General features: G+C 47.6%; 1 protein-coding gene, 1 pseudogene and 1 gene segment (V, D, J or C); 1 reads left to right on the top strand and 2 right to left on the bottom strand.

Moving 5' to 3' along the window:
• The first annotated feature begins 282 nt into the window (after nucleotides 1-282).
• On the top strand, nucleotides 283-780 carry LOC137348657 (T cell receptor alpha variable 38-2/delta variable 8-like). The segment is given in 2 exon segments: nucleotides 283-319; nucleotides 425-780. Coding segments are annotated over 2 exon segments (393 nt in total).
• A 3607-nt stretch (nucleotides 781-4387) lies between these two features.
• LOC137348656 (zinc finger protein 22-like) lies at nucleotides 4388-4896 on the bottom strand. Its single transcript, XM_068013919.1, has 2 exons — nucleotides 4773-4896; nucleotides 4388-4662 (listed from the first exon to the last, which is right to left on the bottom strand). Exons 1-2 carry the CDS (start codon nucleotides 4894-4896, stop codon nucleotides 4388-4390), a joined length of 399 nt encoding a protein of 132 aa, XP_067870020.1.
• Nucleotides 4897-5371: 475 nt separating this feature from the next.
• LOC137348655 (zinc finger protein 271-like) lies at nucleotides 5372-10080 on the bottom strand (annotated as a pseudogene).
• Nucleotides 10081-11548: the final 1468 nt, after the last annotated feature.

Genomic DNA, 11548 nt, shown 5'->3' with positions numbered 1-11548 from the left:
CCCAGCGAAGACGATGCTTCCCTCACATCATACACTGCGCTCACTGAGTGACTGACTCCACCATCAGATATTTCATTCTGTGGCTGAAAGGAGCTTTAATCATCCCTGACCCTCATTTGAATCTCATTTTAATATATGGCGGGTGGTCTGGAGATTGCTTCATTCAAGGGGAACAATTGAACCAGGAAGTGACGTTGTACCAATAGGAGCCTCTGATGGGGTCTGTTCCGGTCCAGAATTGGCCTTTCAAAGGGACCGGCAGGTTCGGTCTCATTAGCGGCCATGCGGATATTCAGCGCCTGGGTTGTGTTTATTCTTGGTAAGGATGACTTCAGGTGTGTCGCGTCCAAACGACTGTGTTAATATTATTTCAGTAACGCCTTTTAATTCTCGATCTTGTCTTCTCCCTGAACACATGTTACAGATCAGAGTGCTGGCGATTCTGTTACTCAGTCCCAGCCTTCAGAGAGCGGGAGAGAAGGTGAAGAGGTGGCTATCAGATGTACCTATAATACCACTGCAGTCTGGTATTATTTATATTGGTACCGGCAACACACAGAGAAAGAGCCCCAGTTTGTTGTGTGGAGACGGTCTTGGGAAACAGAGCAAGAGAGAGGCGAAGGTTTTGGAGTCCGTTTCTCTGCTGAGCTCCAGACCGCGACTAAATTCACCAGTTTAACCATCTCGGGGCTGCAGCTGACTGACGCTGCCGTGTATTACTGCGCCTTCAGACTCATAGTGATGGAAAGCAGTCTCACCCCTGCCAGAGAAGCTAAATGATTACTTTGTGTCTGTCTTCGCTGAGGAAAATACAAGAAATCTCCCAGAATTAGAGATCCAAGGAATTAAGGAGAATGAGGATTTGTAGGAAATTAGTATTGTTAAGGAGGTTGTATTGGAGAAATTAATGGGGCTGAAGGTTGATAAGTCCCCAGGACCTGATATTTTACATCCCAGAGTGTTGCAAGAGGTAGTTATGGAGATAGTGGATGCATTGGTGATCATCTTCCAAAATTCTATAGATTCTGGAACAGTTCCTGCAGATTGGAAGGTCGCAAATGTCACCCCACTATTTAAGAAGGGAGGAAGAGAGAAAACAGGGAATTACAGACCTGTTAGCCTTACATCAGTCGTTGGGAAAATGCTAGAGTCTATTCTAAAGGATGTGATAAATGGACACTTGGATAATAATGATCTGATTGGGCACAGTTAACATGGATTTATGAATGGGAAATCATGTTTGATGAACCTGTTGGAGGTTTTTTGAGGATGTTACTGACAGAATTGATAAAGGAGAGTTGGTGGGGATGTGCTATACTTGGATTTCCAGAAGGCTTTTCATAAAGGCCCCCACAGGTGGTTGTTTAGCAAAATTAAAGTACATGGGATAGGAGGTAATATATTAGCATGGATTAAGGATTGGATAACAGGCAGAAAGCAGAGTAGGAATAAATGGGTCATTCTTGCGTTGGCAGGCTGTGACTAGTGGGGTGTGGCTGGGATCAGTGCTTGAGCCCCAGATGTTCACAAGGACCAAATGTAATATTTCCAAGTTCGCAGATGACACAAAACTAGGTGGGAATGTGTGTTGTGAGGTAGATTCAAAGCGGCTTCAAGGGGATTTGGACAGACTTAGTGAGTGGACAAGAATGTGGCAAATGGAATATAATGTGGAAAAATATGAGGTTATCCACTTTGGTAGGAGGAATAGATGTGCAGAGTATTTCGTAAATGGTAAGAGATTAGAAAGTTCAGACGTACAAAGGGACCTGGGTGTCCTTGACAATAAGTCACTGAAAGCTAACATGCAGGTGCAGCAAACAATTAAGAAGGCGAATAGTATGTTAGCCTTTAATCGCAAGAGGATTTGAGTATAGGAGTAGTGAAGTCTTGCTTCAATTGTATGGAACCTTGGTTAGACCGCACTTGGAGTACGTGAGCAGTTTTGGTCCCATCACCTTCGGAAGGATATTATTGCCATAGAGGGAGCGTAACGAAGATTCACCAAATTTATTCCCGGGATGGCGGGACTATCCTATGAAGAGAGATTGGGGAAATTGGGCCTGTATTCTCTTAAGAGATTCAAAGAATGAGAGGTGATCTCATTGAAACTTACAAAATACTTAAAGGGATAGACAGGGTAGATGAAGCTAAGATGTTTCCCCTGGCTGAGGAGCCTAGAACCAGGGAAAACAATTTCAAAATAAGGGGGAAGCCACTTAGGACAGAGATTAGGAGAAATTTCTTTACTCATAGGGTTGTGAATCTTTGGAATTCTCTACCCCAGAGGGCAGTGGAAGCTCAGTCATTGAGGTTGGTTAAAGCAGAGATTTACAGATTTCTAAATACAAATGACATAAGGGAATATGAGGATAGTGTGGGGAAAAGTCATTGAAGTGGATGATCAACCATGATCATATTGAATGGCTGAGCAGGCTCGATGGGCTGAATGGCCTACTCCTATGTTTCCACTCTGTTCTGTGTTCCCAGCTCCGTGTTCACTCCCTGCTTTGTGTTTCCCACTCTGTGCTCCGTGTTCCACTCTCCCTGATCCATGTTCCCCAATCTATTCTCTGTGTTCTCCACTCTGTGCTCCCCTCTCCATGTTCCCTGCTCCATGCTCCACATTCCCACTACCTACTCCATGTTCCACATCCATGCTCCCCACTCTGTGCTCTATGTTCCCGCTGCCTGATCCATGTTCCCCGTTCCTCACTCCGTGTTTCCTGCTCCTCACTCCCCACTCCATGTTCCACGCAGCAGCCATTCCCACTACCATGTATTTACCATGGCTGTTTTATTTAAGTTGGAGCAAGCAGAGGCGGGAACCTGTCCAGTGTGCAGGATACAGGATATTTACTGAATTGTGCGAAAGCAACAGGGGCGGCCAATCCCAGGGTGCTTGTGCCGCATTCCACCAATCAGCGCTAATGCCGCTTGGGCAGCCCGTCAGCCACAGGGAGTGAGCAATCATAGACAGGGGTCCCTTCTGTGTCAGATGCAGATCCCACCTGCACTCTCCACCTGACATGCAGGGGAGCTGTCAATCAGAGCCAAGTCACAGGCAGATTGGTGGGCCAGATGGAAAACCTTCAGCCGGCCAGGCTCTGGCCCACGGGCCATATAGTAGATAACCCTGATCCAGATCCTTAAACTCCAGCCCAGATATTGGAATTAACATCAGCAGAAACAGACCCCAATGGGAAATAGCGTGGCTTGTTTCATTTTTTACCTCCCACTGACCAGTGTTTTTTGTATTACTAGTGTTTCAGTCCCTGTGTTTCATTTGCCAAATAAACAGAGAGTGACAGGTTTCCTCATAGGTTTAAAAACAGAAGGTTAAATATTTATTGAACAATACTCATCACCGGAAATATTTGCAACACCACCCACTCACGCATTCACTCTCACATGCACACTCGAGAAGATTGATAGAAGGCAAAGGGCAAGAGGTGTTATATGTTCATGGTGTAAAAGTCTATTGTTTCAGGTAAAACCTGTGGGATCCTCTTGGAAGGTGAATTTTAAAGTTGCAGGCCCGTTTGCTGGTTGACTTGTATTTGCTGGGTTGCTGAAGACTTCAGCTTGAAGATGGTGCTGATTTCTTAGTTCAGTTTTCACAGGTGAAGGAGTTGATTAAAAGGCACTCTCTGTTCTCTGACAGTTGGCTTCCAACTTGTCTCAGCAGGGTTCAACGGTGTTACATGGAACTAATCTCTCTCTCCCTCTCAACCTTGTGCTGGAATTCAAGACGTCTTTTGATGTTGGCCGCGTAGCTAGAGAGCCCACAGTGATGTCAATGACTGATGTTTTGAACTGAAAAGACTTCTTTGTTCTTCAAAATGATTACCTTTAAAGGTGAACTCACAAGTGTTAGTTTTGCCAATGTGACTTTAGATTTCAGATCTTGAAAGTTTTTGATGGCCCCATTTTGATAACATGAGGGCTGCTCACACTCTATTGTGGTGAGGGTAGCTGGAGACGTATAGTCTGGGGAATGCCTTTGTCTTAGCACTCTTTGTGTATAGCTCACATCCATGTGTGATAAGCTGTCTCATTTCCACACAGACTGAGTTAATTGGTTTCAGTTCTAGTAGACTTGAATGCAGATGGTTTGGGTCATGTGACACATCCTCCATTTTGGTGACAACAAATGTATCAGTCTTTTAAGATTGTTATAATTTTTATAACTCTTCTGTTTGGTTCTGTATTTTCATCGCTGCACTTCTCTTCAGTGTCATAACATGGTTCAGTCCTGGATGTGATTAACAGCAGAATTCAATCACTATAGTTACTTGTGAAGTCACTCGTGTGTCAACAGGTGGCACGAATGAGCAAATCTCATCCCACACATGAAGCAGTTGAACAGCTTCTCCCCAGTGTGAACTCAATGGTGCTTCAGCAGGTTGGATGAATCAATGAATCCCTTCCCACATGTGGAGCAGGTGAACAGCCTTTCCTCAGTGTGAACTTGCTGCTGTCTCAGCCGGTGGGATGACCGAGTGAATCCCTGTCCACACTCAGAGCAGGTGAACGGCCTCTCTCCAGTGTGAATGCGCTGGTGTACAGTGAGGTCGCTTGATAATTTGAATCCATTTCCACACTGAGAGCACCTGGACGGTCTCTCATCAGTGTCAACACGTTGATGGGACCTCAATTGAGCTGAATGTTTATAGCAATTCCCTCAGTCTGGACATTTAAGAGGTTTCTTCCCAGTGTGAAGACTCCGGTGCTTCCGGAGGTTGGATGACTCAGTGAATCCCTTCCCACACACGGAGCAGGTAAAAAGCCTCTCCAGGGTGTGGCTGCGTAGATGAGATTCCAGCTCAACTGGATAATATGAATGTGCTGGTGTGTCAGCCGGGTGGATGAATTCATGAATCCCTTCCCACACATGGTGCAGGTGAACAACCTCTCCCCGGTGTGAACTCGCTGATGTCTCAGCAGTGTTTCTTCTTTCTTTTGGGCCTCCTTATCTCGAGAGACAATGGATACGCGCCTGGAGGTGGTCAGTGGTTTGTGAAGCAGCGCATGGAGTGGCTATAAAGGCCAATTCTGGAGTGACAGGCTCTTCCACAGGTGCTGCAGAGAAATTTGTTTGTTGGGGCTGTTGCACAGTTGGCTCTCCCCTTGCGCCTCTGTCTTTTTTCCTGCCAACTACTAAGTCTCTTCGACTCGCCACAATTTAGCCCTGTCTTTATGGCTGCCCGCCAGCTCTGGCGAATGCTGGCAACTGACTCCCACGACTTGTGATCAATGTCACACGATTTCATGTCGCGTTTGCAGACGTCTTTATAACGGAGACATGGACGGCCGGTGGGTCTGATACCAGTGGCGAGCTCACTGTACAATGTGTCTTTGGGGATCCTGCCATCTTCCATGCGGCTCACATGGCCAAGCCATCTCAAGCGCCGCTGACTCAGTAGTGTGTATAAGCTGGGGATGTTGGCCGCTTCAAGGACTTCTGTGTTGGAGATATAGTCCTGCCACCTGATGCCAGCAGTGTAGATGATCGATTAAACCCTTGCTCACACACAGAGCAGGTGAACAACCTCTCCCCGGTGTGAACTCGCTGATGTCTCAGCAGTGTAGATGATCGATTAAACCCTTGCTCACACACAGAGCAGGTGAACAACCTCTCCCCGGTGTGAACTCGCTGATGTCTCAGCAGGGTAGATGATCGATTAAACCCTTGCTCACACACAGAGCAGGTGAACAACCTCTCCCCAGTGTGAACTCGCTGATGTCTCAGCAGTGTAGATGATCGATTAAACCCTTGCTCACACACAGAGCAGGTGAACAACCTCTCCCCGGTGTGAACTCGCTGATGTCTCAGCAGGGTAGCTGATCGATTAAATCCCTGCCCACACACGGAGCAGGTGAACAACCTCTCCCCGATGTGAACTCGCTGGTGTCTCAGCAGGGTAGCTGATCGATTAAATCCCTGCCCACACACGGAGCAGGTGAACAACCTCTCCCCGATGTGAACTCGCTGATGTCTCAGCAGGCTGGCTGATCGATTAAACCCTTGCTCACACACAGAGCAGACGAACAACCTCTCCCCGGTGTGAACTCGCTGATGTCTCAGCAGTGTAGATGATCGATTAAACCCTTGCTCACACACAGAGCAGGTGAACAACCTCTCCCCGGTGTGAACTCGCTGATGTCTCAGCAGTGTAGATGATCGATTAAACCCTTGCTCACACACTGAGCAGGTGAACAACCTCTCCCCGGTGTGAACTCGCTGATGTCTCAGCAGGCTGGCTGATCGATTAAACCCTTGCTCACACACAGAGCAGGTGAACAACCTCTCCCCGATGTGAACTCGCTGATGTCTCAGCAGGCTGGCTGATCGATTAAACCCTTGCTCACACACAGAGCAGGTGAATGGCCTCTCCCCAGTGTGAACTCGCTGATGTCTCAGCAGGGTAGATGATCGATTAAACCCTTGCTCACACACAGAGCAGGTGAACAACCTCTCCCCGGTGTGAACTCGCTGATGTCTCAGCAGGGTAGATGATCGATTAAATCCTTACTCACACACAGAGCAGGTGAATGGCCTCTCCCCAGTGTGAACTCGCTGATGTCTCAGCAGGGTAGATGATCGATTAAACCCTTGCTCACACACAGAGCAGGTGAACAACCTCTCCCCGGTGTGAACTCGCTGATGTCTCAGCAGGCTGGCTGATCGATTAAACCCTTGCTCACACACAGAGCAGGTGAATGGCCTCTCCCCAGTGTGAACTCGCTGATGTCTCAGCAGGGTAGCTGATCGATTAAACCCTTGCTCACACACAGAGCAGGTGAACAACCTCTCCCCGGTGTGAACTCGCTGATGTCTCAGCAGGGTAGATGATCGATTAAATCCCTGCCCACACACGGAGCAGGTGAACAACCTCTCCCCAGTGTGAACTCGCTGATGTCTCAGCAGGGTAGATGATCGATTAAACCCTTGCTCACACACAGAGCAGGTGAACAACCTCTCCCCGGTGTGAACTCGCTGATGTCTCAGCAGGGTAGATGATCGATTAAATCCTTACTCACACACGGAGCAGGTGAATGGCCTCTCCCCGGTGTGACTGCATTAATCAATTTCTAGTTCATACGGGCAACTGAATCCCTTCCTACAGTCCCCATATTTCCACGCTTTCTTCATGGTGCGAGTGTCCTTATATCTCTCCAGGTTGGATGATCAGTGGAAGTCTCGTCCATACACAGAACACCGTGAACAATGTAATATTTTTTCAGCCTGTGTAACTGGTTAAAGCTCTTTCCACAGTCAGTGCACTGGAACATTCCCACTCGGGCGTGTGTGTCTCGATGCCTTTCCAGTCACACTGATGTCCGAAATGTATTCCCACATACAGAACAGACAAACATTTCTCCTTCCACATTCAAAGGCTGATGATATTCAGGTCCTGATGAATCGAGTGACTCTGTCAGATCATGAGGTGATCGACAGTTTGAGTATCCTGTCTGCAAATCCTTCCCTTCTAACACCCTGCAAAAGGAGTTTTACAAAGGTTATCACCGTGAGTACAGAATGGAAATTCAGAACACACAGAACAGAGATTTACTCAAGTGGTTCCTGGGAAGGGGAATTTTAGTTACAAGGTTAGGTTGGAATAGCTGGGTTTGTGCTCCTTAGAACAAAGGAGATTGAGGGGAGATTTAATCGAAGTGTACAAGATCATTACAGGCTTAGCTAAGTTAGACAAGGAAAAACTGTTCCCAATAACAAATGACACAAGGGCTAGGGGACACAGATTGAACATTTTGGGCAATAGATGCAGGGGAAGAACTTTTTTTTTTTTAACACAGTGGGTGGTAATGACCTGGAACTTGCTGCCCCCAAGGGTGGGGGAAGTGGAGACGATCAATGACTTCAAGAGGAGGTTAGATGGCCACCTAAGAGAAACAGACTTGCTGGTCTATGGGGATCGAGTCGGGGAGTGGGACTCGCTGCATAGTTCCCTAACAGCGGTTACTCACCAATCAATCACCTTGCAGCTTTCCTGTGATGTCACACATTTCTCCCACACCAATCTTTGAGCCACACATTCAACTCTCTGATTTTATTTACCCTACACCAATTCACTCATGGCTCAGGTAGCAGTCCACAGACTATTACCTTTGTGCTTCTACCTCTTAATTTAGCCCCTTGCTGCTCAAACTCCCTCAGTCGAACCTCTTTCTTAATCCTCTCTTTTTAAAAAATCCATTCATGGGATGCGAGCATCGCTGGCATGAGCTGCCTTCTTGAACCACTGCAGTCCATGTGGGGTAGGTACACCCACAGTGCTGTTAGGAAGGGAGTTTCAGAATTCTCACCCAGTGACAGTGAAGGAACGGTGATATCGTTCCAGGTCAGAATGGTGTGTGGCTTGAAGGGGAACTTGCAGGTGGTGGTGTTCCCATGCATCTGCTGCCCTTGTCCTTCCAGGTGGTAGAGATCACGGGTTTGGAAGGTGCTGTCTAAGCAGCCTTGGTGCATTGCTGCAGTGCATCTTGTAGATGGTACACACTGCTGCCACTGTGCGTCAATGATGGAGGGAGTAAATGTTTGTAGATGGGGTGCTAATCAAGCGGGCTGCTTTGTCCTGGATAGTGCCAAGCTTCTTGAGTGTTGTTGGAGCTGCACCCATCCAGTCAAGTGGAGAGTATTCCAATACACTCCTGACTTGTGCCTTGTAGATGGAGGACAGGAACTGGGGAGACAGGAGGGGAGTTGCTCACCACAGAATTACCAACCTCTGACCTGCTCTTGTAGCCACAGTATTTATGTAGCGGATACAGTTCAGTTTTTGGTTGTTGGTACCCACATGGACCATGACAACTGGATCCTTCCCCTCCTACTCCAAGTTCCTCTCCAGCCCCGAGGAGACGTCCTTAACCTTGGCACCGGGTAGGCAACACAGCCTTCGGGACTTACACTGTCAACTGCAAAGAACAGTACCTATCTCCCTAACTATACTGTACCTACTACAACATTCCTTTTTATTTCCCCCACTTGAATGGCCCCCTGCACCACGGTGCTGTGGTCAGTTTGCTCATCCTCCCTGCAGTCCCTGCTCTCGGCCACACAAGCTGTAACAACCTCAAATCTGTTGGACAAGTGCAGGGACAGAGACTCCTCCATTGCTACTTTCTGGGTCCCCATACCTGCCTCACTCGCAGTCACACCCTCCTGTCCCAGACCACGGACCACATCTGAAGTACCTAGCCTAAGGAACAAAGCGTCCAGGTGACATTTCACCCTCCCTGATGCATCGCAGTGTCTGAAGCTCGGACTCTAGCTCATCATCTCTGAGCTGATATTCCTCGAGCTGCAGACACTTACTGCAGATACGATTGCGGTGGATCACACTGGTATTCACCAGTTCCCACATGCTACAGCTGCAACACATTACCTGCCCTGCCACCTCTACTGTGTTTTACTTAACTAATTAGGTTTTAGGTTTAGAAATATCACTGATAATTTGTAGTTATATTTAGTAATTTAACTAGTTAACCTACATATTTAATACAATACTTATATCTCGTCAGTACCAGTTTAAACTACTGGCCCAGTTTATAAAGGGAAAAAAATTAATACTCACCAACCAATCAGCTACCTGCTCCCTAATGGATGTCTCTGGGCTTCAGCTCTCAGGTTTTACTGTCTCTGGCTCCCTCTCTTGGATCACTGCTTGTTCTGTAAAAGACCAGAACAGCACCTCCTCCCTCATTGCACCAAATTCTGAGTTCAGCTCTCTGTCTCGCAGATCTTTGTGCTGCTTACTTTGTGCATTAGCAAAACCTCCAGCATTTATATTAACGAGAAATCCAGAGACCTGAGTCAGGCCCTGCTGACTGAGGAACCAGTTCTAACTAGCTACCTACGTAACTAACTGTGCAGCAGATACTAGCGGGCAGCTTGTTTACCACTGACTAAGACTGAAAGGAACTACAATTTAATGTTAAAGTCATGTTAAATGGAAACTTGACTAGATTTTAGAAAGAGATCAACCCTTGAAATTCCCACACTTACCAAATTCCTGAATTAAACACTCTGTCACACAGCTTGTGGTTCTGTTCCATTCATCCAGAGGCCGTGAATTCAAATCCTGCCATGGCAGTTTGAGAATTGGAAGATAATATCTGGAAATAAAAAATATGGTTTTCAGTAGAAGTGGCCATGAAGCTGCTGTATGACCCAAGAATGTGTATTTATACAATGTCTTTCCCAACCTCAGGGTGCTCCAAAGTGCTTTTCAGCCAATTAAGCATCTTTAAAATGCGTACGGACTCCTGTAATATAGGTCGTGATCAGCCAAGCTGCGCACAGCAAGATCCCACAAACAGCAAAGGGATAAAGGACTGGAGAGTCCACTTTTCCACAATTAGCATAAAATTGGTTCATTAATGCTCCTTGAGGGATGGAAACCTGCTGTCCTTACCTGGTCTGGGACTGTATATGTGACTGAAGTCTTACACTAACATGGGTGACTATTAACTGCCCCTGAAGTGGCCGAATGAGCCACTCAGTCATATGAAACCGGTTCAAGGAGGCGGCCGCCCACCACCAGCACCTTCTCAAGGGGTGACTACAGACAGGGTAATAAATACCAGCTTTGCCAGCGATGCCCACATCCCAAGAATGAATTAGTAAAAACTTGCAGCCAGTCCTTTCCTCGAAGGGACTGGTGGAAAATCTGAAGCCCACCCACTGGAGACACCAAAACCCATCCAAGCTCAGTAATTATCAACCAGGTTTTCTCACACCCATTGCCTCCCCCGCAAAGGCTGTGACATTAAAATCCCCATGTTTCAGTATTTTGGGTGGCCCCAGTCAGTGTAGTGTCCTCCCCAGGAGAGAGGCCAGCCCGGCGGCTGCCGGCTCCCACTCGAGCCCCAGGCTCTCTCCGCGGCCTTACTCCTGGCCGCTGACCTCCTACTACTCAGCTCGAGCTCTATGACCCACCTGTACCGGCACGCGCCGTTACCAAGCCCCGCCCCCCGCAGGCATGGCAACGCCAGCGACCGTTAACCGTTTCCCGTTGAAACATCGCAAAATCCACCGCGCGCCCCCGACAACCGCCGTCGGGCAATTCACGCACGCGCGCCAAGCCCCGCCCCATAGTCGCCATCTTTGTTAGGGGCAAACCTGCTCATTAAGCCAGGAGAAATGAAGCGCCACTCCCTATATGGACAATTGACTATATTGCAGTATTTGTAAAAAAAATTATTTGCCTTTCGCAAGCTGGGATGGACCTCATTTACAGTTCTTCTGGGGCAAAATATTATGTAGGTATATTATAATCTTAATGTTAGTTTACTTTTGCTGCTTTGTCCCGCCCTAACAAAGATAGTCTTTATTTCTGAGCCTGCCCTTGGGGTTTTAATGGCGGAAGTCAATGTGCCCGTCTCACATTACAGGAGTCCAGTGCGCAGGCGCGGGGTTGGACTGTATCTAGAGCATGCGCACTGTCACTTTGATCAGAACTCTGCAACGGTTGGAGACGTTTTTGCAGCGGGTGAGAATCAGCGGGGCGCAGAAGAGGAATTG

This window comes from Heterodontus francisci, chromosome 34, assembly GCF_036365525.1.
Source record: "Heterodontus francisci isolate sHetFra1 chromosome 34, sHetFra1.hap1, whole genome shotgun sequence".
NCBI classification, from domain to species: domain Eukaryota; kingdom Metazoa; phylum Chordata; class Chondrichthyes; order Heterodontiformes; family Heterodontidae; genus Heterodontus; species Heterodontus francisci.
The sequence above is the reverse complement of the archived record's forward strand: the minus strand, read 5'-3'. Positions and strand labels throughout refer to the sequence as shown.